This window comes from Salmo trutta, chromosome 28 (assembly GCF_901001165.1).
Source record: "Salmo trutta chromosome 28, fSalTru1.1, whole genome shotgun sequence".
In the NCBI taxonomy this organism is placed as follows: domain Eukaryota; kingdom Metazoa; phylum Chordata; class Actinopteri; order Salmoniformes; family Salmonidae; genus Salmo; species Salmo trutta.
Genome location: NC_042984.1, coordinates 32,097,134 through 32,123,334, shown reverse-complemented (window position 1 = coordinate 32,123,334; position 26,201 = coordinate 32,097,134). Strand labels below are relative to the sequence as shown.

Here is a 26,201-nt window from a genome sequence, read left to right as displayed (position 1 = left end):
TATAAAATGTTTGGACAGTTGCCAATTTTATTAAAAAGACAAATAGCCCAGGTTACCCCATATCTTCAAACATTCTCATGCTGTTCAGTAAAATGTGAAGCATCAACAGCAGTATTAGTACACAAAAAAATGAGCAGTCTTAAAAAGTAAAATGTATTAAGGGTCTATTTTTCTTGGTAAATCAGTTCTTAAATAATGCATGGCAAACTTCTTAAAGTTGAGTGGTGGGTATCTGTGCTAGAAAGGCTTACCAAAGTTACCGCCATTTTGATAACACTAAAACATCAATAAGAAACAGACAATGGATGGCTAAGAGAAATCTGGTCAAATCAATGGCCGTTTCTTGTAGAGATGGTTGGGTTTTCTTCAAGTGCAACCATGTTGACTGGTTCTGTGAGCAATTAACAAAACGTTTATAGAAATCCAACTAACTGGTTATGAAAGTTCTGTAAGTCTTAACTTTTCAACATCAACTTAAAGTACAAATATTATTTCTGTTTAGATTGAAGAGGTGCATCAGATCTTTTTAGAACAATGGCTTCACAAACAGTGCAATTACTTTTTCCAGTTACAGATATAGAGCTTGCTGTGATCTGCTGTCGCGTCTGGCAGCCAACTCTCCCCACTGAAACCTGCAGCAAACACTTTGGTTCCTTCGTTACAAACATTAAAAAGGCCTTATTCTCTGTTCAACTACACCAACAGTAGTAGTGCACTGAAGAAACTAGAAAATGCCTTAAACGTCCATTGAATCCATGACACTTCACAAAGTCTCATGTTTAACTTCTTTGTTCTCCACAAAACAGAACTGAGAATTTAGTTTTTTATTGCAGAAGCTTCCAATGTTTAAAGTAGCATCTCCCTGAAACTTACCTTCACGTTTCCCAAGTGGTGTAATCACTAACCTCATTGCCCCACCGCAAAAATGTGCTAGATAATGTTGTTAGCTTTAGCATGATAGCATTCTGGCCCATCACAGCAGTGGCACACCCCTGAGCCTGCGGATGATGTTGGCTAGCCGTTTGGCCAGGCCCGGGCTGGGCTCCTCCACCTGGAAGGTGCGGGTCAGGAGGTTGTAGAGGGAGCTGTAACCCACGGCCACCACGGTGCAAGTGAGGCAGATGACGTTGTAGGGCATGCTGAAATCAGGGGTGGGCAGGTTCACCAGCAGAGGCTCCGTGTAGACCCGCATGAAGTAACTGGACTCCTCTTTACACGGGAAACTGGGTAGACAGAAATTAATTATAATCACCTATGAGGGTTGGGGGTCAATTCCATTCCAAATCAATGGAATTGAGGAATGATACACTACTTTAAAAGAAGATTTATTTGGCATAATTTCCTTAAAAATTGCATTACCTCAGGTGAAAAACTAACACACTTAAGACAACTGCTACGTAAGTGTTCAACCTGTACTTAAAAGAAAATAAAACAGCCTTATAACTCACAAGCTGCTGAAAAGCGGGCGTTCCTGGGTGCTGTTGGTATCCATGGCGACAACACTGGGCACGAGAGCGCTGATAACAGAAGACCTGATGCAAGGGACAACATTTTATCAAATATCTGCTACTGGAAACCTGAATATTTGCAGACTACAAGCAAGTGGTATCTCAATTTTAGCCAAGGCCCCATCTTCAGTCAGAATCAAAGTCAAGACAAATATTTAAAACAATTTCATACTAGCTGGGCTTGATTGAGCTTGCTTGGGACAATGGAACCAATAGTGGAAAAACTGCAAATTGCTAAAGGAATTTGAAAGATTCCTAATTGTATTTGAACCCAGTTCTGAAGCACAAATCTAAAAGCTATGACAGCAATTATAGGCAAACAACACTTCAAAGTTATGACAAAGGGTACATTAAGTGTCTAAGTTTCCATTACAATTGGCATTTCTTTAGACAAAAACAGAACTTTACCTCTAGCATAGACAAATGCATATCTTCTGTTTCTGTAGACTGTTGACTTCAATAAAGTCAAAGTTATACCCGACGTAGAAGCCGTGGTTGGGGTCGGGGGTGTACTCCGTCCATTTCAGGAGTGCCCTCTCAAACTGCACGGTGACCTCTGTCACAGAGTTAGGAGGCAGCGGGAACAACATCTCCAGCAGGTGGGGCTGAAGGCAGTCTTTGGTCGGCTGGTAGTGGATGTAAAGAAGAAGAGAGGAAACGTGTATTTATTTGCACAGCCAGGAAAGACAAGCAAGTAAGTAAGAATATACGCAAAATATCATGAAGGTGATCCTAATGTTAAGTTGCACCCCCCAGAACAGCCTGAATTCGTCAGGGCATGAACTCTACAAGGTGTCGAAAGCGTTTCACAGGGATGCTTCCCACAGTTGTGTCAAGTTGGCTGGATGCCCTTTGGGTGGTGGACCATTCTTGATACACACGGGAAACTGTTGAGCGTGAAAATCCCAGCAGAGTTGCAGTTCTTGACACAAACCGGTGCGCCTGGCACCTACTACCATACCCTGTTCAAAGGCACTTAAATGTTTTTGTCTTGCCCATGTCTCAATTGTCTCAATTGAGAAGATACATTTGAAAACATTAACATGTAGTGTGCGTATCTATTAGTTACACATTTATGATACTGAAGCATGTTCTACCAATTTGGGCAGATAGCTCTTGAGGGAAAGGTCTATCAACAGGTAGCTGACATCCATATCAACACTCGGCCCTACTTCTTCAAAGTGCACAAATCTAAAAGTTAGTTGATCAAAAAGGAACCTGGGTCATGTTCAGGAGGGGACCCAACAGAAAATGTTTTGCAACGGAAAACCATCGTTACATATTAGACAAGGCCAGGTAGTCCCTCCCTGTTTTAGTCCTATTTCTTCGGTTTGGTGCCTAATGAACAAGACCCAGGCATAGGTGAAACAGTGTCAGCAGGTGAGCAGCAGCAGTACTCACTGGGTTTGTTGTCGCGACCCTTGCTGGTGACAGTGAGCGTGTGAATGTAGAGGCGCAGGTACCAGGGCACAGTGTCCAGCAGGAGCACAGGGAAGGCCCGGTATGGGTGGTGATTGTACACCACGGTACGGATCTCCTCCGTCTGCAGCCCGTAGCCCGCCACGTAGCGCTCTCCGTGAAGTAGTGGGCGCAGCATGTCTCCTGGTGGGAGGAAAGGAGGGAGCGTACATATGGTCAATAATAGAAATAGAATTACTAAAATACAGACACCCTACATGAAAATGAATTAATATCAGAAAAGCTTCCCTTTTCTGTAATGTACATTACATGATCATACTTCGTAGTAACTGCAAATTATACTATTACCAACAACATTGTATTAACATGCTGTTTCTTAGTACCTTAGTAACGACATTGTAATTGGATTGAGCAGTTAAAAAAAATAATAATACACAAGAGGAATAGGGACTGTTTCTTATTCCACTTGTGTACGGGAAGTGAACATCTTTTCTGGAATGAAACGCAGCCCACATACGGAGTCGTGTCCTTGCCCTGTGTCACTCACTCACCACTCTCGGCTGCTCTCCAGCGCAGCAGCATGTTGAGGGAGCGCGTCTGTCCGAACGTTGCCTGGTTGGTGAGGTCGTAGACCGAGTAGGTTCTCCGATCCCCCAGCACCACAGCCTGGCTCAACAGGGGAGTGGCTGTGCTCAACTCAAACAGCTCCCCCTTTAAAGGGGAAAAACAACAACAATCTATTCCTGCACAACTACCATAGGATTGATAGAGATAAATAGGTTTATTTCCACAAATACATGTACCACAATGGCGCTCATTGGCAGTTTACAATAAAGAAAACTGAATTGCAGTCCAGCTTACAGAAGAACATGAACATGATTAAAATAGAAACTCAATAATATTTTAATTTGAACAACTACCCCATCTAGGTTCTGCTTAAAAGCCTAACTAATGATGGTATTGGCCCGTCTTTGTAGTGTTCCGTGTTACATATGATCTGCCGTAGTTGCCCGCCCTGACGTGAACCTCACTCTGGACCTCTGATCCCTTGTAGGTGACAACCAGCCGGAGAATTTGTTTGAACCCTACAGCTTGAGAGCAAGTCCCCATTGCACTACTCCATACAAGTAGTGTTGACTGGTGTTTTAGTAGAAACAAAACACGCAGGCGCACACACACACGATGCTCAGCCAACTACTTTCACGATGCACCATTGTAGCAGGTATGTTAGTGATTGGACTAAAGCTTGGCATGCACAAAGAGGTCAGTCTGAGAAAGGCTCATTTCAATAGGAAGACCATGGAGTGTTGATAGTGGTTTGAATTTCGGTACGTATTATTGGTGCTGACTGCTGTCATTTCTTCTTACTTCAAAAGAATTTGCTTTTGAAACTCAAATTGATGCTGAAGCTCTGTTCCTTGACTGTATGAAGTAACTAAGTCATACTGAGTAAGAGCGTCTGCTAACTAAATAGAATTTGGATTAATATAAAGTTTGAGGTAATGTAAAGTTGTGTAAAGTATGCGGTCATGTAACGTTAGTCACGTAAAGTTTCTTACCTGAGGGTTGTCTGTGGCGTCCACGTACACTTTACTGGAGGAGGCCAGGGGGCAGGCTTCAGTCAGGGTAGGAGAGAACATCATGAACAGGGACCACTCTGTGGAAACACCCAGTAACCCAACACATCATGTTCATGTCCTCCATTTTGGATGTTTCTAAATGCAGTGACCTGTCTTTTTCATGGAGCTTAGAAGGGCAATGTCTGTACACCACAGTAGCAAGAAATTACTTTTCCATGAAAAGTTATGTTCATTATCTCCTTCATTTTATTGTTTTACTGTAAAGTGTTGCAATTTGAAATTCACTTAAAATAAAGGTAATTTGAAAAATGTGCCATTTTCGCATTGCAAAATATAGCTAGCATGCAAATGCACCTACATGAAGCAGTGTCAGAGCGGAAGATACTGTACATCTTGGCAATACCAGCATGTTTTAGCAATAGTGTGGTGATACTACACTGAACAAAAATAAACACAACATTTTTACTGAGTTACAGTTCATATAAGGAAATCAGTCAATTGAAATAAATGCATTAGGCCCTAATCTATGGATTTCACTTGACTGGGAATACAGATATGCATCTGTTGGTCACAGACACACACACAAAAAAAAGGGTAGGGGTGTGGCTCAGAAAACCAGTCTGTATCTGGTGTGACCACCATTTGCCTCATGCAGCACGACATCTCCTTCGCATAGAGTTGATTGTGGTCTGTGGAATGTTGTCCCACTCCTCTTCAATGGCTGTGCGAAGTTGCTGGATATTGGCGGGAACTGGAACACCCTGTCATACACGTCGATCCAGAGCATCCCGCACTTGCTCAAATGGGTGACATGTCTGGTGAATATGCAGGCCATGGAAGAACAGACATTTTCAGCTTCCGGGAATTGTGCATAGATCCTTGCGACATGGGGCGATGCATTATCATACTGAAACATGAGATCGCGTCACGGTATCTCTGTGCATTCAAATTGCCATCGATAAAATGCAATTGTGTTCGTTGTCCGTAGCTTATGCCTGCCCATACCATAACCCCACCACCACCACAGGGCACTTTGTTCACAACGTTGACATCAGCAAATCTCTCGCCCACACGACGCGGTACACGCCGTCTGCCATTTGAAACTGGGATTCATCCGTAAAGAGTAGACATCTCTACCGTGCCAGTGTCCATCGAAGGTGAGCATTTGCCCACTGAAGTCGGTTACGATGCCAAACTGCAGTCAGCTCAAGACCCTGTTGAGGACGATGAGCACGCAGATGAGCTTCCCTGAGACGGTTCCTGACAGTTTGTGCAGAAATCCTTCGGTTGTGCAAACCCAGTTTCATCAGCTCTCCGGGTGGTTGGTCTCAGACGATCCAGCAGGCGAAGAAGCCAGATGTGGAGTTCCTGGGCTGGAGTGATTACATGTGGTCTGCAGTTGTGAGGCAGGTTGGACATAGTGCCAAATTCTCTAAATCAACTTTGGAGGCGGCTTATGGTAAAAAAAATTTACATTCAGTTCTCTGGCAACAGCTCTGGTGGACATTCCTGCAATCAGCATGCCAATTGCACACTCCCTCAAAACATCTGTGGCATTGTCTTGTGTGACAAAACTGCCCATTTTAGAGTGGCCTTTTATTGTCCCCAGCGCAAGGTGCACCTGTGCAATGATCATGCTGTTTAGTCAGGTTCTTGATATGCCACACCTGTCAGGTGGCTGGATTATCTTGGCAAAGAATAAATGCTCACTAACAGTGATGTAAACAAATTTGTGCACAACATTTTAGAGAAAATAAATGTCCAGGATCTTTTATTTCAGCTCATGAAACCAACCTGTTGCGTTTATATTTTTTGTTATACCCTTTTCACACTATCAAGTCGACCTAAAATGTACTGGCTCAGTTATTTTCCATTCACGCTGTCCACGTTTCCAGCAACTATATGGTGGAGGCATAACCAGGCCAGCGCAGTACAGCTTGGCTCAGCTCAGTATTGTGAAAGGGGTATAATACTGAATGAGGAGAGGCCTCTCTCACCTCGTTTGCCCTGGCCAGAGGAGTGCAGGTCAAACACCACGTTCAGTGTCTGTCTCAGCTCCCACGCTGTGGACTTGCACTGCCAGTCCTGAAACAACAGTTGCCGAGTGTCATATAAAGGCTGGGACTGAACAGTGACAGGTTTTCAAACGGGATTACAAGTAGGATGGAAGGTGAAATCAGTGGCTTGGTATTTTCTACAGGATTACTTTAAAAAGCCAACACAAAAAAAATGTATAGATATTTTTCGTTGATATGGCTGACCACATGATAAAAGGTAATAGTATTCCTCATACCTATGTAGCTATAATATACAGTTGAAGTCAGAAGTTTACATACACTTTAGCCAAATACATTTAAACTCAGCTTTGGAGTGGCCATCACAAAGCCCTGACCTCAATCCTATAGAAAATTTGTGGGCAGAACTGAAAAAGCGTGTGCGAACAAGGAGGCCTACAAACCTGACTCAGTTACACCAGCTCTGTCAGGAGGAATGGGCCAAAATTCACCCAACTTATTGTGGGAAGCTTGTGGAAGGCTACCTGAAATGTTCGACCAAAGTTAAACAATTTAAAGGCAATGCTCCCAAATACTAATTGAGTGTATGTAAACTTCTGACCCACTGGGAATGTGATGAAAGAAATAAAAGCAGAAATAAATCATTGGTTCAACTATTATTCTGACAATCCACATTTTTAAAATAAAGTGGTGATCCTAACTGACCTAAGACAGGGCATTTTTACGAGGATTAAATGTCAGGAATTGTGAAAAACTGTTTAAATGTATTTGGCTAAGGTGTATGTTAACTTCCGACTTCAACTGTATGTGCGTTACAAGGAGGCTATTATTTATCTAGAGTTTAGTGAAACGCACATTATTGAAGGAAAGTTTTAAATGAAGTCACACTGCCAGATGAGGTTTACGGTAATTTTTGCACTTTGCCCAATTCTTTTGCATTATGAAAATGTCACCCATAGTATAGTAATACATATATCTGCAGACTGTATATACATACACCTCACCTGACAGACAGGTCTGATGTGTAGAGCCTGGGAGTGGAAGCTGCTGTGGAAGAGTTTCTCAGAGTTCATTAGGACTGCCAGACCAGCCTAGAGAAAGGCAACATGAAGAACATGGTTAATCACCACACACACACACACACACACACACACACACACACACACACACACACACACACACACACACACACACACACACACACACACACACACACTTTAAGTCCATTCCAATAAAAGAATAACACTTCATGCTAATGGTTTTAAAATAATCACCTAACCACAAATCAGGGTTTAGTAGGGCACACCGTAGCAAAATAAATGAAGAGAATGGGCATTTCAGAACAAGTCCAGGTAGTCCTTCCCTCTTTCAGTTTGTTTTTTTCCCTCCCCTGTTTAGTGCCTAATGAACATGAAGAAGGAAGCCTCCGCACCCTTTTTCAGATTTAGTATACTACAATACTACGCTTTTGGTAAATGTGACATTCATAAGACCATCCAACATAAGACGGACTGGTACCTTGGAGCCGCAGGGAAGGAGTTTCTTCCACGGCGTCAAGATTCTCAGTACAAACGATCTCCCGCGGCAACACAGCATAGCGGAGAAAGCGCTGGTCAGTTACTGTATAACAGAGGACGTATACAGGACACACATACAGGTGCATGACACACAGGTCCACATCAACACACTTTGTCACATCACAACACAGAACAACCAGACATAACACTTAGTATTATGGAGAATCACACATCAACACGGTATTGTTTCACATCTTTAATAATACTGTACTATCTAATTCCGTAACTGCGTCATGATTCCTTTGAGTGCATTTTGCAAAGCATTGGTTGGCACGTGGTCTTATTCATTAAGGCAAACCGTAGAAAAGTGTTTCTTATTGGATAATTACACATGATACCTCCCCATTTCAGATTGTTTTCTTCCATTTGATCCCTTACTAATACGAGCCTGCTCTCTGTTCAGAGGCAAGCTAGCTACTGTAGAGACTTGGGTGCTGAGTGTGAGGAGCCTTACCATTGCCCACGCCTAGAGGCTTGAAGGAGGCACTGGGCTGCACCATGTTTGGTGGAGTCAATGAAATTCAGCGAGGCGCAGAAGATCCCCGAGAGGACGTTGGTCAGCTCCTTCCAGGCAACGTCCACACTACAAGACAAAGGACGAAACGATAGAATTCAATAGAATTTCAATGCTAATATATAGAGAAATGGCGGTGGGTAAAATGGCAGTATCTGCCACCAGGGACAAAAAGACATGGCTGTGAAATGTTGTGACACATTCTTAGTCAAAGACTGAATAGGCCAAATGATAGTGGTGCAGGCTGTCATTACAAAATGGGTGCGACTAGCGCCACACATATATATATGGATATATTTGACTACTAACCATGATGACAGATATAAAGCTGCTATGTTATCTTCAACAGTAAGGAAAGTGAACATGTGTGGCTAAATATACAGTATATACACCCTCACTCAGTGACAGCGTCCTGAAACCATACCCACAGTTCGGCACCAGGGGGCGACGGTAGGAAAGGCTGGCCCCACTGCATGGTCCTCCAGTAGGCCTGAGTGAAGGAGATGTGGAGCTCACGCACAGAGAACTTCGAAATCACCTGGCCCAGAGACTTCGGGAAGAGTTGGTAGTGGTAGACTGAAAATATACATTTTGGGGAAAAACAGTGAGTTGCGTATAACACTAGTATGTTGACTTGGACATAGCTGTCATACAAATTAGGCATGGGGCCTATGTACTGATGACAGTGAATGCACAGCAAGTTAGTCTGATTAATCAGCTCGCAATAGACAATTAATTGGTATATACAGCCTGGAACTAATGCCTGCAAAATTTTATAAATATTCCTTACAAGCCAGAATGTTTAATAAAATTACATTTCAACTTATTGAAATTGTTTACCCAACTTTAGTTAGGTTCTCTCGTTAATAGCAATTGAAACAAGCATGCCATGACAATGGTATATTCTGTATCAGGGGAGGACGGAGAACAATCCACACATTTTATTTTTAAATTGGAATAAAACATTTCAAAAATAAAAATCACACACACAAAAAAAAAACTTGATTGTTCTCCGTCCTACCCTGATTCAGAATATACCATTGTCACGGCATGCTTGTTTCAATAGCAATTAACGAGAGAACCTAACTAAAGTTGGGTAAACAATACTTTCCTGTGGATATTGTGTGTCAATTTTCGAGCAGCTGAAGGACAAATGGCACAGACAACCGGTAGAGTAAGTTTAAAAACGTAATTTTATTCAACATTCTGGCTTGTAAGGAACATTTACACAATATTGCAGGCATTAGTTTGACTGTATATATATCAATTAATTGTGTATTACAAGCCTGATTAGACAGACTAAGCAACAGTCAACATTGCCTGCCAGCACTAACACCTTGTTCAACTATTCAACTCATCAAGCCATTGATTGGTTGGTTGAATCAAATATGTTTAGTGCTGGGTTGGAACAAAAGCCTGCACTGAGGGTCTACACTACAGGACCTTGACTGAAGATGCACTGATGGCTAGTGTCCCAGTGTGGCTACTAGATAGATGACTAGAACATGATGTGATTGACCCAAATATAATTTCAAATCAAACTCTTTACTTCCTCGCAAGAAGTCCGTATCCCACAAGGTTCGGAACTGGAAGCTGGCGTAAGTATCCCCAGAATGCAATGGTCTGATCACCAACTCTTCCTGAAACTGGTCTTTTGCGGGCGGTGGTGGAGGGACGTCTAGGGTTTTCTTGGTGTCAGAGACATGGTCAACTTTGTCGCTTGGAACATCTACTAGATTCGTTTCGAGGGAGTCCAGCCTCTCCTCTTCCGCGGCCTCTTGGATTTGGTTTTTTGCGGGAGGTGGCGGAGGGATGTCATAGGTTTGAACATGGTCACCTTCGTTATCGCTTGGAGTATCTGTTAACGATAGATTCGTTTCGACCTCGGTAGCCTCCCCATTACCTCTCCTCTTCCGCGGCATGGGTTTGGCCCTCTGCATCTTTCACCTGATTTGTTTCTTGAACGTCTGCTGTAACAAACACGTATACTAATCCATAAAGAACGAACGCCAGCATATAAATATTGCACCTGTGCGCTGTCATTTTTCCCGACTGCTGAATGGCGGCGCCTACTTCCTTAACGGCGTGTCATGTTGACCAATAGGATAAAATAATTGAGTTTATTATGGACAATCATCACTGCGCAAAATATGCGCATAGTGACTGATCTAAACTTGCTCTGTTACCAGCAATATTTACATCGGATTCATTGTTTGATACATTTAACATATGTTGATGTAACAGAATATAATAAATTAATGTATCTGTGTTTTTCATAGCTACACAGTCAAGCCGAGCAGGACGCTTTATATTGTTGCTTCTCAGGCCTTTAAACCAATAGCCTATTAGACTACTGATGGATATACTACATTTTCCCTTCATTTCTGTTATTACTCTCTCTACTTATGGACAATAGGCCTTGGCTACTGATTTCCTTTCAGCCAATAACACTAGGCCTATCCAGCTGTTTTTTCTTAAAGCTGCAGTAGGCAACTTTTTGTGTGACCCAACCAAATTCACATAGAACCGTAGTTATAGATCGGTCATTCTCATTGAAAGCAAGTTTAAGAATCAGAACGTATGTAAGGTATTTCTATGCTTCTCGCTTGCTAGTTTCGTTTTTGCGTCTTTTACTTTCGGTATGGTACACCAGCTTCAAACAGCTGAAAATACAATATTTTTTGGCTACGGAAAATATATTTCACAGCAGTTTAGATGTTACCATGTTTCTCTACACTATAATTGCTTGTTGTGTCACAAACCGATATTAGGGAACTCTTTATAATTTTAGCAAACAGGAAATGGTGGAGCAATTTCTACAGTGCATTTTTATTCCCTTCTATGCCATTCATAATTACATTGAAATATTAGGATAAGTTGCAGTATTTAAAAAAAATTATAATTCAAAATCGTTGTAGTCCTGAGATTTCTTCAATGAACCAATTTAACCACGTCTTGATGTTCTGCTCTACTCAACCTCATCACCATCCATGCTCATAGTATGTGGATATTAGGATAATTCGAATTGGCCAAACCAGCTTCAGAAATCATAAATGCTTTGTTGACATTGATGTGGTGACAGAAAGTACTTTAATCAATTCAGATGTTGTATGTAGGCCTACATGTGTGTTGCTGGCTACAATGGCTGCATTCACACAGGAAGCCCAATTTTGATATTTGTTTCTCACTAATTGGTCTTTTGGCCAATCAGAGCTGAAAAAGATCTGATGTGATTGGTCAAAAGACCAATTAGTGGGGGGGGGAATAATGGGTCTGTCTGTATAAACCAGCATATAAACCTAGCCAGTGTTGCGAGCAAAGTACTTGAATCCATCCAACCGATATTTACCACATTCCCACTTGGTTATGAACGCAGGAATATAGATGGGCACATCCGTATCACCGCTCCCACGTCCACACGCGCTCCAACATACTAGGAATTTCTGCTCAGCACCCATGGCCCCCCATTAGATGCTCAAAGCTGCTGTTGTCATAACGAATTATATCTGCACTACTGCTGTTTACTTCTGAAGTTGCCTGCCTCTGGTAGGGTTTTCAATATTTTATTCAGAATTCCTGTGCTCTATCCCTATGGCTACATCCGATGGAAATGGAATAGACGGCTGTCTTTTGCAACGAGGCAAATCTCAAAGTGACCCAAACCTACTCACCGAATCCGGCATCGATCTAGTGCACAACACAGGTAAGATAGGCCTACATATTTTATTGTCAGGATATTCTATAGGCTATGATATTGGCGTTTTATTATAAGTCTAATCGCTTTGGTATTGCTAAATGGGATATGAGGACCACATCGGAATAATAAGCACCCCATGCTTCCATTTGACAGCAAAACATTTCATAAAAGTGATTCTCTGAGAATTCAGAGAGAAATATCCTGACGCGTTTGCCATTTTCATCCAGTTCTATTTAAAATGAATGGATGCTCTCCCAAAATACGCTATTTGTGCGTAATATTTGGAGCCGTATACGCGCATGGTTTTGCAGTAAATGTGCTGATTAGAAATTAACTGTAGGCTAGCCTATACTATACTGCAAAGCCTATTTTACACAAACCCATAGTATTTAAATCATAATTGAATCATTGCTACATTTATTTATTGGCCTAATAAGATTGGACGCGAAGATGACACAGCCTACAGTGAAGAAAGCGCATGTGGTGTGGTCAATCATTTTAGGCGAAATGTCTAGACGCTTTTTTCGTCGCTAGGTTATATTTTGATTCGTTACATTGAGCGCACAGACACTCCCACTGTGCACAAATGTTAGTTCAACGTCTAGTTTTTATTTACATTTGGTTGAGTTGTCAACTAACGTGACATCAACCAAACATATGACCCAGTCATTGGATTTAGGTAAGAAGTTGGGTGACAATTCCCTTATTGATGACTTTTTGCAAATCCGATCCGTTTTCCAAGTTGATTCAACCAACACATACATTCTGTTTGGTTGAAATGATGTGGGAACAAGGTTGATTACAAAATAATGTACCCAGTGGGCAGACAGCCTACACTACATGACCAAAAGTATGTGGACACCTGCTCCTCGAACATCTCATTCCAAAATCATGGGCATTTAATATGGAGTTGGTCCTCCCTTTGCTGCTATAACAGCCTCCACTCTTCGGGAAAAGCTTTCCACTAGATGTTGGAACATTGCTGCAGGGACTTGCTTCCATTCAGCCACAAGAGCATTAGTGAGGTCGGGGCCTGATGTTGGGCCTGGCTCGCAGTCGGCGTTCTAATTCATCCCAAAGGTTTTTTGATGGGGTTGAGGTCAGGGCTCTGTGCAGGCCAGTCAAGTTCTTCCACACCGATCTCAACAAACTATTTCTATATGGACCTCGCTTTGTGCACAGGGGCATTGTCATGCTGAAACAGGAAAGGGCCTTCCCCAAACTGTTGCCACAAAGTTGGAAGCACAGAATTGTCTAGAATGTCATGGTATGCTGTAGCGTTACGATTTCCCTTCACTGGAACTAAGGGGCGTAGCCCGAACCATGAAGAACAGACCCAGACCATTATTCCTCTTCCACCAAACTTTACAGCTTGCACTATGCATTCGGGCAGGTAGCGTTCTCTTGGCATCCTCCAAACCCAGATTAGTCCGTCGGACTGCCAAATGGTGAAGCATGATTCATCACTCCAGAGAATGTGTTTCCACTGCTCCAGAGTCCAATGGAGGCGAGCTGTACACCACTCCAACCAACACTTGGCATTGTGCATGGTGGTCTTAGGCTTGTGTGTAGTTGATCGGCCATTGAAACCCATTTCATGAAGCTCCCGACGAACAGGTTCTTGTGCTGACATTGCTTCCAGAGGCAGTTTGAAACTCAGTAGCGAGTGTTGCAACCGAAGACAGACAATTTTTATGCGCTACACACTTCAGCGCTCGGCGCTCCCGTTCTGTGAGCTTGTGTGGCTTACCACTTCGAGGCTGAGCCATTGTTGCTCCTAGACGTTTCCACTTCACAATAACAGCACTTAGTTGACCGGGGCTGCTCTTGCAGGGGAGAAATTTGACGAACTGACCGAGCTCCTCAGTAAGGCCATTCTACTGTCAATGTTTGTCTATGGAGATTGCCTGTCTGTGTGCTCGATTTTATACACCTGTCAGCAATGGGTGTGGCTGAAATAGCCGAATCCACTAATTTGAAGGGGTGTCCACATACTTTTGTATACATAGTGTATGTATTATGATTATTTGAACAATTTCCTTAAGCATAAGACTGGGTTTCGGATAGTAGCCTATATTGGACGCTCATTCCATGGACCCTTGCCCATCCCAACTCAGCCATTGCGTTTGACAGCATCAATTGGTTCCCATGCTGAGCAGATCAAACAGTCCTATGATCAATGACCCTGCGTTCCACATGATGTGTAGGATCAAAGACTTCCACATCTGTGCAGCCCTATAGAACATCGATTCACTGTGGCGTGGACCATGCAGGCGTGCACGGGGCACCTTGAGTAATCATTAGGCTATTCCCCTTTCAGTTAACCTACCTCTCAGCTGTTTTCACCTATATGGCTGATTAATCACTTTCCCATCATAAACAGACATGCCCTCATTCCCTAGAATGTTTATCAACCAAGCGTTTTTATTCTCAAGTGCTTTTAGACAACGGCAACAGGCCTAATGGCATTTTGTTATGATGATGGGCCTATTTTTAACACAGTTGCATAAAATATTTCATTGGACAGTTTAGTGTTGGTGCCGGCCCGTGTCTGTTGAAGAAGACAGTATGTTTATGGCATATTTATGGATTGAGTGGGTTCTTCTTCAACATTTACTGGTCCCTCTCACTCACACACGCACACGCACGCACCAGACGCATGGTGGTCAAGTATGCATGATTCACAAAACCACTGAAGTCTATTCATATTTCAACCAGCTATCTGTTTCGATTATTATTATTTTTTTTTGCACTTTTACAACTGTCTCTACCATCTTCATTCATCAACCGTATACAGCAAATGTTTTATGAAACTGCTCCGCTTATGTCTAATCTAATTGTCACAAACCTGTAAGTGATAATGTAACAGTATGCCCTCTAGTTACACCTTAGTAAACAACATCACACATGAACAGGGATTGAAGCAGTGACTATGAGAACCTGGTCTTATACTTTAATGTGCCTACACATGTGACTTACGTCCATTCCCAGGGCACAGCTAATGGAGCATACTGTCAACACAGTTCATTCAAGAGAACAGTAGCAGTGTCTGGTGACCAAAAGTACACATGGTCCGTCCTCAGTTTATCGTCACTGTGTAAGCGTCGCAGAACTCTCGGCCCGCGGTCTCTGCCAAAGGATTACTAAGCCTTTTACGCAGTGGCCTTTGCAGCTGCAGAGACTGACACTGTATTCATCCACTTCGTTAACGCCATAGAGAGAAGACAAAACAAGAGGACAAAGACACCGCATTAGCTGTAGAGCGTTCAAGGCAATTTGACCCTTCATCCTTGCTGAGGCAATGCACTACATTTGCATTATTTTTAAGGGCTTTTTATTTTAAGCACAATGGGTGATATGAACGGGCTTAAACAAATACTTACAGCCTGAGATGTTGTTGCCAGGATGTTACTTTGAATGGTTTTGCACCCAGTCTGAAGACATTTGGGAAAAACACTACAGGGTCTTAAATACGCCACTTAGAATGTATATGTAATACCACGCATGGTTGACACGGTAATGGTTTCCTAAAGCCCCTACCGTTCAATCAGTTTGTTCAGGCACAAGTCCTTTACCCACTCCTGCTAATACCGAGTCACTAGCGCAAAGGCTCACTTACTGTAGTCTATTAGCAGCATCTGACCATTGAGGCAGCGAAGCATGGGATGCTTTGCACCCTAGGAGAAAACTGTGTAGGGGGTAAGGATTAACAAAAGCTCAGGTGGCGTGTTCAGTGCTCCGGTCGAGAATGGATCCCTACCTACATCCCCTACACTGTAATTAAGTCCTAGTACACTCAGATCTGGAAGGACTTGATTGGTGTAAGGTGAAGCTCAAATCAAATAAAAGTTTATTTGTCATGTACACAGTTTACAGCAGGTTTAAAAGGTGCAGTGAAATGTTTATGTAACAATTGCTTAACACTATGGGCTACTGTATGTTTAAGCTTAAACTATATTGGACCAGTTTGGTTCACTACTGGAGCAGTAGGGAGAAATGAAAACCGCACAACTGAATAATTTAGGAAAGAATGCCGGCTTGTATTTCGTAAATAAAAATACACTGCTCAAAAAAATAAAGGGAACACTTAAACAACACAATGTAACTCCAAGTCAATCACACTTCTGTGAAATCAAACTGTCCACTTAGGAAGCAACACTGACTGACAATAAATTTCACATGCTGTTGTGCAAATGGAATAGACAACAGGTGGAAATTATAGGCAATTAGCAAGACACCCCCAATAAAGGAGTGGTTCTGCAGGTGGGGACCACAGACCACTTCTCGGTTCTTATGCTTCCTGGCTGATGTTTTGGTCACTTTTGAATGCTGGTGGTGCTTTCACTCTAGTGGTAGCATGAGACGGAGTCTACAACCCACACAAGTGGCTCAGGTAGTGCAGCTCATCTAGGATGGCACATCAATGCGAGCTGTGGCAAGAAGGTTTGCTGTGTCTGTCAGCGTAGTGTCCATGTGTCATGTGGCTGGAGTGTGTCAGCAGTTCCTGCAAGAGGAAGGCATTGATGCTATGGACTGGCACGCCCGTTCCCCAGACCTGAATCCAATTGAGCACATCTGGGACATCATGTCTCGCTCCATCCACCGACGCCACGTTGCACCACAGACTGTCCAGGAGTTGGCGGATGCTTTAGTCCAGGTCTGGGAGGAGATCCCTCAGGAGACCATCCGCCACCTCATCAGGAGCATGCCCAGGCGTTGTAGGGAGGTCATACAGGCACGTGGAGGCCACACACACTACTGAGCCTCATTTTGACTTGTTTTAAGGACATTACATCAAAGTTGGATCAGCCTGTAGTGTGGTTTTCCACTTTAATTTTGAGTGTGACTCCAAATCCAGACCTCCATGGGTTGATAAATTGGATTTCCATTGATTATATTTGTGTGATTTTGTTGTCAGCACATTCAACTATGTAAAGAAAAAAGTATTTAATAAGATTATTTCTTTCATTCAGATCTAGGATGTGTTATTTTAGTGTTCCCTTTATTTTTTTGAGCAGGAACTGCTGACACACATGAGACCACATGAGGTCTAGCATTGTCTTGCATTAGGAGGAACCCAGGGCCAACCGCACCAGCATATGGTCTCACAAGGGGTCTGAGGATCTCATCTTGGTACCTAATGGCAGTCAGGCTACCTCTGGCGAGCACATGGAGGGCTGTGCGGCCCCCCAAAGAAATGCCACCCCACACCATGACTGACCCATCGCCAAACCGGTCATGCTGGAGGATGTTGCAGGCAGCAGAACGTTCTCCATGGCGTCTCCAGACTCTGTCACGTCTGTCACGTGCTCAGTGTGAACCTGCTTTCATCTGTGAAGAGCACAGGGCGTCAGTGGCGAATTTGCCAATCTTGGTGTTCTCTGGCAAATGCCAAACGTCCTGCACGGTGTTGGGCTGTAAGCACAACCCCCACCTGTGGACGTCGGGCCCTCATGCCACCCTCATGGAGTCTGTTTTCTGACCGTTTGAGCAGACACATGCACATTTGTGGCCTGCTGGAGGTCATTTTGCAGGGCTCTGGCAGTGCTTCTCCTGCTCCTCCTTGCACAAAGGCGGAGGTAGCGGTCCTGCTGCTGGGTTGTTGCCCTCCTACGGCCTTCTCCACGTCTCCTGATGTACTGGCCTGTCTCCTGGTAGCGCCTCCATTCTCTGGACACTACGCTGACAGACACAGCAAACCTTCTTGCCACACCTCGCATTGATGTGCCATCCTGGATGAGCTGCACTACCTGAGCCACTTGTGTGGGTTGTAGACTCCGTCTCATGCTACCACTAGAGTGGAAGCACCGCCAGCATTCAAAAGTGACCAAAACATCAGCCAGGAAGCATAGGAACTGAGAAGTGGTCTGTGGTCCCCACCTGCAGAACCACTCCTTTATTGGGGGTGTCTTGCTAATTGCCTATAATTTCCACCTGTTGTCTATTCCATTTGCACAACAGCATGTGACATTTATTGTCAATCAGTGTTGCTTCCTAAGTGGACAGTTTGATTTCACAGAAGTGTGATTGACTTGGAGTTACATTGGGTTGTTTAAGTGTTCCCTTTATTTTTTTGAGCAGTATCTATCTATCTCCTTTCATATAACCATTAATATAGTGCTTAGCTTTAATCTCTTACAGGACTAAGAAAATAGAACTTAGTCAAAATGCTTTACACTTTAACTACAGCACTAGGCTCATGTGGACTGAACAATAGACTAGCCCGGGCAAATGAAAAGTACTAGTGCTTACACCTACGTGTAATTTCTTATAAAGTAATATAAAACATAAGTGTACCAAAATGGATTATGGTACTAGCTAATCACGTTTTATAAAAGTCAAACTAAAATAGTTTGCCCTGCATGATTAGCATGATCACTAACATTTGCTATTTAAATTGATTGATAGCTGAGCTAGCCTAAATGTTAACGGCTTGTGCGTATGCTTGGTTCAGTATGAACACGCACAAAATGCTAGCAATAGCTTAGCTAGCCTAATCGCTAGCAGCTCGTTCTCCATACGAAAACTCACCAAATCCTAGCGTCAATCTTTCCCTCAATCCCTTCACAGCACATTCGTATAGATAAGTGAGTGTTAATATCCAGTTCTCTTTTTAGTTCAGTTTTATACAACTTCTCAACAATTTGAAACTTAGTTTGTTTTTCTTCTATGGAATGGCGGCAGCTCTTCACGTTCTGTTCTAGCTCTTTTTCAGCATGTTGGCGCCAACTGGTGTATAACGTGAGGTTAGGAGAGGGACTAAGAGAATATTGAGTTTTGATTGGCTCAAAATAAACTGCTCATCGTGCAGCTTCTGACAGCTGATTTGTAATAGCTGTCAACTTAAACAGATCACAATATGATTGGTTACTGGAATCTCACTAGTAATGTTAAGTATTCAACATTAGTTGACCTGCGTTACAACCTCCCCTCTTGAAGGTACGCATGTCCCGTTGCATCTTGTTGGCTATATGGTCACTGGATGACCTTGCACAGGAAACACTTTTAACTTCTGATTGATCAAATCCATTCAGTGAACTTGTGAGGGCTGCACATAACCCTTGGAACAAGGACTGAATAACAAAGGTTAGGGGGTTTCCAGACATAGTATCTTTCTGGTCCCTCTCACTGCCTGAAAGAATGCCGGATAGCGCTGGCAGTTTCCTCATGTTGCTGCTTACTATTATTTTTCTCCACAGAGAGGGTCAACTGGAGCATGTTCAATAGGGACATTGTCCCTTGTGTCATGTCTCTTCAGCACTTTCAGACATGTCAGGGAAAATGGGTAACTCTTTGTCTATGATGAGAGAAACTTCTTCGAGAGGATCTGCAGAATGTTCTGGTAAGTTGTTTGTCTCACTGTCAGGTGTTTCAGGTTCTTCAGGTAAGTTATCAGTCTGATGTACTGTTCTAACTTCTTCTGCAAGGACTTCTTGGTCTGCTGTAACGTCATCAGGCTCTGCCTCGTTGGAACGACCTATCATAGACCTTGGTAAACCTAACAGGTTTTTGACTTTTTGCGTTTTCAACCCAGAAGTCATCATCAGAATCTGAATGTGTCTCATCTTCTTCAGTAACTGGAAGAAGGCGTGTGTGTGAGGTTTTCAGATGTGCTGCGACGTGACAGGTTTTTCAGGTGTAGTCGCAGACAAGAATTCACAAGGCAGTAAAAGGTCATGGGGCAGTGTGCATAGTGGACCATCCTTGCTCTCAGGCTTGACTGTATATACACCGGTATATCACTTGAACATTTGGTGACTACATAAATGTCGGTTTCCCACTTATCAGCCAACTTATGTTTCCCTCTCAGTTTAACATTTCTCACAAGAACTCTGTCAACAACGTCAAGGGTGAACTCTGTGACATGCCTGTCAAATCTGGCTTTGTTTTGTTCAGCTGTTTTGAGAGCGTTCCGGGTGGCTATCCTGTAGCTTTCTTGCAGGTGACTCTTCAAGTCTTGCACATACTGTGAATGCAATTTCTTCTGGTCATTAACAGGTAGTTTGAAGGCTATGCCAACTTATAGTCTAGGTTGTCTCCCGAACATTAGTTCATATGGAGTGAAGCCGGTGACTTCATTCTTCGTGTAGTTGAATGCATGTACAAGTGGTTTAACGAAGTCACGCCAGTGAGTTTTGTCATGCATGCTCAGAGTACCAATTATCTGGAGTATCATCCTGTTAAAATGCTCAACAGGATTTCTTCTTGGATGATATTGCATTGTTCTCACTTTCTTGATTCCAGCAATCTCACACAGCGCTTTGATTGTTTGTGATTCAAAATCAGGACCTTGGTCGCTGTGGAGGCGCTCAGGAAAGCCATAGTGCACAATGAAGTGGTCCCAGAGCGACTTTGCAATGGTGCGGGCTTTCTGGTTGGGATTCGGTATGGCCACTGCGTACTTGGTAAAATGATCTGTAATTACCAGTATATCCTTTGTTACTACGATCAGGCTCCAAAGAAAGGAAGTCCATGCATACTAGCTCCAAAGGCCTGCAGGTCTTAATGCTAACTAGAGGTGCAGCTTTCTCTGGGAGGGTTTTACGTCACACACAGCGGTCACAGGTCTTAATCTTCTCCTCCACAGACATTGACACCTTGGGCCAATAGAACCGGGATCATATGAGATCCATCGTGCGCTCCATGCCCATATGGCCCATATCATCATGCAGACTTTTCAATGCAACTGCTCTCAGCTCTTCTGGAAGCACTAACTGCAAAGTAGTGTTGGCTCCTTCCTGCCTTCTCCTGTAAAGAACACCATTCTTTAGCGCCAACCGGTTCCACTCACGTAGCAACAGAGAGAGTTCTGGGAGCTTGGCTCTAACAGTGGGAGGAGGTTTCTCCCCTGTTTCCAACTGAGTGACGACCTCTCTGATGCTGGCGTCAGCTCTTTGTTTTTCCATCAGCTCCTTCTCTGACAAATGAGGAATGACTGGAAACCCATCTTGATGTTCTTCCTGGCAAGCTCGCCACTTTATGTAACAATTGCTTAACACGAAGGGCTACTGTATCTTTAAGATTAAACTCTATTGGAGCAGTTAGGTTCGCTACTGGAGCAGTAGGGAGAAATGAAAACCGCACAACTGAATAATTTAGGAAAAGAATGCCGGCTTGTATTTTGTAAATAAAAATACTTACAAAAAATGAATCACCTTGAGTAAATATTGAAATGGTGAAATTTGTACATTGAGCTCAAAATGAATGAAGTACATCAGTAGTACAATCGACTTATATTGGCCATATATCCTGCCTATAGAATGCACTGTATAGTGTAGCTAGCTGAGGAAGGCCCAGAAGATTGAAGTAATAGCTGTCAACTTAAACATATCACGACAATATGATTGGTTACTGAAATCTCACTAGTAACGATAAGTTTTCAACATTAGTTGTGACTGGAGGCCTTCCTCAGCTAGCTACACTATGCAGTGCATTCGGAAAGTATTCAGACCCTTTGACTTTTTCTACAATTATGTTACAGCCTTATTACCAAATGTATTTTAAATACAATATTTTACTCATCAATCTACACACAATACCCCATAATGACAAAGCGAATACAGGTTTTTAGAAAAATTTGCACATGTATTACAAAAAAAAAAACATACCTTATCTACATAAGTATTCAGACCCTTTGCTATGAGACTTGAAATTGAGCTCAGGTGCATCCTGTTTCCATTGATCATCCTTGATGTTTCTACAACTTGATTGGAGTCCACCTGTGGTAAATTCAATTGATTGGACATGATTTGGAAATGCACACACCTGTCTATATAAGGTCCCACAGTTGACAGTGCATGTCAGAGCAAAAACCAAGCCATGAGGTCAAAGGAATTGTCCGCAGAGCTCAGACACGATTGTGTCGAGGCACAGTTCTAGGGAAGGGTACCAAAAAATGTCTGCAGCATTGAAGGTCCCCAAGAACACAGTGGCTTCCATCATCCTTAAATGGAAAAAGTTTGGAACCACCAAGACTCTTACTAAAGCTGGCTGCCTGACCAAACTGAGGGAGAAGGGCCTTGGTCAGGGAGGTGGCCAAGAACCCAATGGTCACTATGACAGAGCTCCAGAATTCCTCTGTGAAGATGGGAGAACCTTCCAGAAGGACAACCATCTCTGCAGCACACCACCAATCAGGCCTTTATGGTAGAGTGGCCAGATGGAAGCCACTCCTCAGTAAAAGGCACATGACAGCTCTCTTGGAGTTTGCCAAAAGGCACCTAAAAGATTCTCAGACCATGGGAAACAAAATTCTCTGGTCTGATGAAACCGAGATTAAACTCTTTGGCCTGAATGCTAAGCGTCACATCTGGAGGAAACCTGGCACCATCCCTATGGTGAATGATGGTAGTGGCAGCATCATGGTGTGGGGATGTTTTTCAGCGGCAGGGACCGGGAGACTAGTCAGGATAGATGAAGAGAGCAAAGTACAGAGATCCTTGATGAGCGCCTGCTGGAGAGACCTGAAAATAGCAGTCCAGCGACGCTCCCCATCCAACCTGACAGAGCTTGAGAGGATCTGAAGAGAAGAATGGGAGAAACTCCCCAAATACAGGTGTGCCAGCTTGTAGCGTCATACCCAAGAAGACTCAAGGCTGTAATCCCTTTCAGCCACACCTTGACAGGTGTATAAAATCAAGAACACAGCCTTACAATCTCCATAGACAAACAGTAGCCTTACTGAAGAGCTCAGTGACTTTCAATGTGGCACCTTCATAGGATGCCACCTTTCCAACAAGTCAGTTCGTAAAAAAATTTTGGCCCCTCTAGAGCTGCCCTAGTCAACTGTAAAGTGCTGTTATTGTGAAGTGGAAACGTCTAATAGCAACAACAGCTCAGCCGCGAAATGGTAGGCCACACAAGCTCACAGAATGGGAACGCCAAGTGCTGAAGCACGTAGCACGTAAAAATCATCTGTCCTCTGTTGCAAAACTTACTACCGAGTTCCAAACTGCCTCTGGAAGCAACGTCATCTTAAGAACTGTTCGGCGGGAGCTTCATGAAATGGGTTTCAATGGCCGAGCAGCTTCACACAGGCCTAAGATCACCATACGCAATGCCAAGTGTTGGTTTTAGTGGTGTAAAGTTTGCCGCCATTGGACTCTGGAGCAGTAGAAATTTGTTCTCTGGAGTGATGAATCACGCTTCACCATCTGGTAGTCCAACAGACTAATCTGGTTTGGGCGGATGCCAGGAGAACACTACATGCCCGACTGCATAGTGCCAACTTTAAAGTTTGGTGGAGGAGGAATAATGGTCTGGGGCTGTTCTTCATGGTTCGAGCTAGGCCCCTTACTTCCAATGAAGGGAAATCTTAACGCTACAGCATACAAAGACATTCTAGACAATTCTGTGCTTCCAACTTTGTGGCAACAGTTTGGTGAAGTCCCTTTCCTGTTTCAGCATGACAATGCCCCTGTACACAAAGCGAGGTCCATACAAAAATAGTTTGTTGATCGGTGTGGAAGAACGTGACTGGCCTACACAGAGCCCTGACCTCAACCCCATCGAACACCTTTGGGATGAATTGGAACGTCGACTGCGAGCCAGGCCTAATCACCTAACATCAGTTCCTGACCTCACTAATGCTCTTGTGGCTGAATGGAAGCAAGTCCCTGCAGCAATGTTCCAACATCTGGTGGAAAGCCTTCCCAGAAGAGTGGAGGCTATTATAGCAGCAAAGGGGGGACCAACTTCATATTAATGGCCATGATTTTGGAATGAGATGTTTGACGAGCAGGTGTCCACATACCTTTGGTCATGTAGTGTAAGTACTGCTGATACCTCACCAATTCTGAGTCGAGGGGCAGTTACTCTAAAAAAGTTCTTGAGACGAGGTAGAGTATCAGTGGGGTTTCTCTTTTCAGATAACTCTTGGCAGTTGCAAAGCACTCTGGATAATGCCTCGTATACTTTTCCTCCATGTAGATCCATTGTAGCTCAGTTGGTAGAGCATGGCGCTTTGGGTTTAATTCCTGGGACACCCCCATACTTAAAATGTATGTATGCATGATTGTAAGTTGCTTTGGCTAAAAGTATCCTCTAAAGGGCATGTATTATTATAATATGATATTTTAAACTGAGATTTTCTGACTCAGATTCTTTTGCATACTTGCTCAGTTAGCCAAGCGTGCTTTTATTATGAAGAAAAACAATTTGATTACTGATGTAAAAGGTTTGAGTCACGCTCACACATCATTACCGTCCCATTCACTCTCTGAATGTAGACGAGAAGTTTATCAGAAGCCTAAAATAATTTGCCCCCACACTATTAGTTTGACAGTATGCAAGACTCTACAGACTAGTAGTTAGTTGAACATCTAAAAACTTTCAATAAACCCTCTACTGTGGACTATCCAAATAAAGTGATACCATAAAACCTTTCACTCATTCACGCACACACACCTCACCATTCAAACCCTTCAGAATCTGCTCAAATGCTCATTGATCAGCAAGTTCAGATAGGCCTCAGCACTTAAACCAACAAAGGAAAGTAAGAGCGGTGCTCAACAACAAAGACAGGAATCCAAAAAAGGCCTACCCATACTGGAAAAACCTCCAATAGTGGACTATTTCATGAAAAAATATGTTGAAGCCCTCAAAATAACTCAAGGAGAGATGTATTTAATCTTAGAAGGCTCTCATTCTTTATTCCATAAAATGGACAGAACAGGGTCATATTCACTAAAAGGAAGAAAACAGTCCAAAACTGGGAGGTACTATCTGAAGTCGTCCAATAAGAAACACTCTTTCCGTTTCCGTTGCCCAACATTTTGGTACAGGGTGCCCAAATGAATACGACCCAGGTATACTGGTCAAAGAGCTGCCTGTCTGCCTCCTCTTCCCCCACCGGACTAAGTTCCCACTTCGTGCACCTTTTCTCTGCGTCCTGCTCCTAAGAACCAGGGCACCAAATAAAGGAGATAAGGAGCCGTATGTATAAAGTCTCAGAGTAGGACTGCTGATCTAAGATCAGGTCCCCCCCGTCCATGTAATCTTAATTTTTTTGTGATCTAAAAGGCAAAACTAAACCTAAATCAGCACTTCTACTCTGAGATGCTTGATACATATAACCCGAGCCCTATTTGCAGAAAAGCAAATTCCTGTAGGAAGAGGCAATGGGAAAATACCTCTGATCTGAGGCCCATGGTGAAGTCCTCACTGGAAAAGACAGGACAGCAGCAGTGAGAAAATGTCTTACAGTAGGAAAGAAATCCTGACACCAGCCTGGCCCTGTAGTCAGGAGCACTGAACTAGAAGTAGTCCTGTTTGTCCTCAGTGCTGTCAGTCTGGTCATGCAGTTTATGGACTGGAAGTTACAGCAACGCTAGTAGCCTTGCACTTATGTCTTTTCATCAGTTTTTTTTTAAAGTTGCTTTCAAGTGCAGTTGTAAAGAGAAACCGGCATTAAGACTAATGGGCATTTGTGGATAACTCCATTTATCTGTGACACTTGAAATACTGTCAGATTGTAGCTTCATTCTGCTCGTTCACGTTTCCACAGCATGTTTAGCACATTTTGTGTTCAAAATATGGCTGAAATGTGGTAGCCTATTATAAACGTAAGTTGAATGAAACCAAATGCTTTGCTTCGCTACTCTCTCAATTGGACAATTTTTGTGAAAGTGACCTACATGCTATTGAGCAAAAATATAAACGCAAAATGTATTTAAGCAGATATTCACACCTCAGTAGTTTTTATATATTTTTTTGTATTACTTTTTGCTAGGTATTACTGCACTGTTGGAGCTACAAACACAAATATTTCGCTGCACCTGCAAATCTGTGTACGTGACCAATACATTTTGGTTTGATTTTGATTTGAGTACCTCAGTTTCACATTTGACTTTCCATTACACCTCACTCTCTATTTACCTCCTCCCCACGTCTC

The 26,201-nt window shown here is 43.1% G+C and overlaps 1 protein-coding gene and 1 pseudogene across 2 annotated transcripts in view; one reads left to right on the top strand and one right to left on the bottom strand.

The window, feature by feature from the left end:
- LOC115166028 (GPI transamidase component PIG-T-like) lies at positions 1 to 10,834 on the bottom strand (annotated as a pseudogene).
- Positions 10,835 to 12,035: 1,201 nt separating this feature from the next.
- The window catches only part of LOC115166027 (phosphatase and actin regulator 3), a 54,237-nt gene continuing 40,071 nt past the window's right edge, over positions 12,036 to 26,201 (top strand). For both annotated transcript variants that reach the window (XM_029719649.1, XM_029719648.1), the window contains exon 1: positions 12,036 to 12,316. In XM_029719649.1, coding sequence (XP_029575509.1) covers positions 12,205 to 12,316 — 112 coding nt within the window. In that variant the 5' untranslated portion in view covers positions 12,036 to 12,204. The remainder of the gene's footprint in view (positions 12,317 to 26,201) is intronic.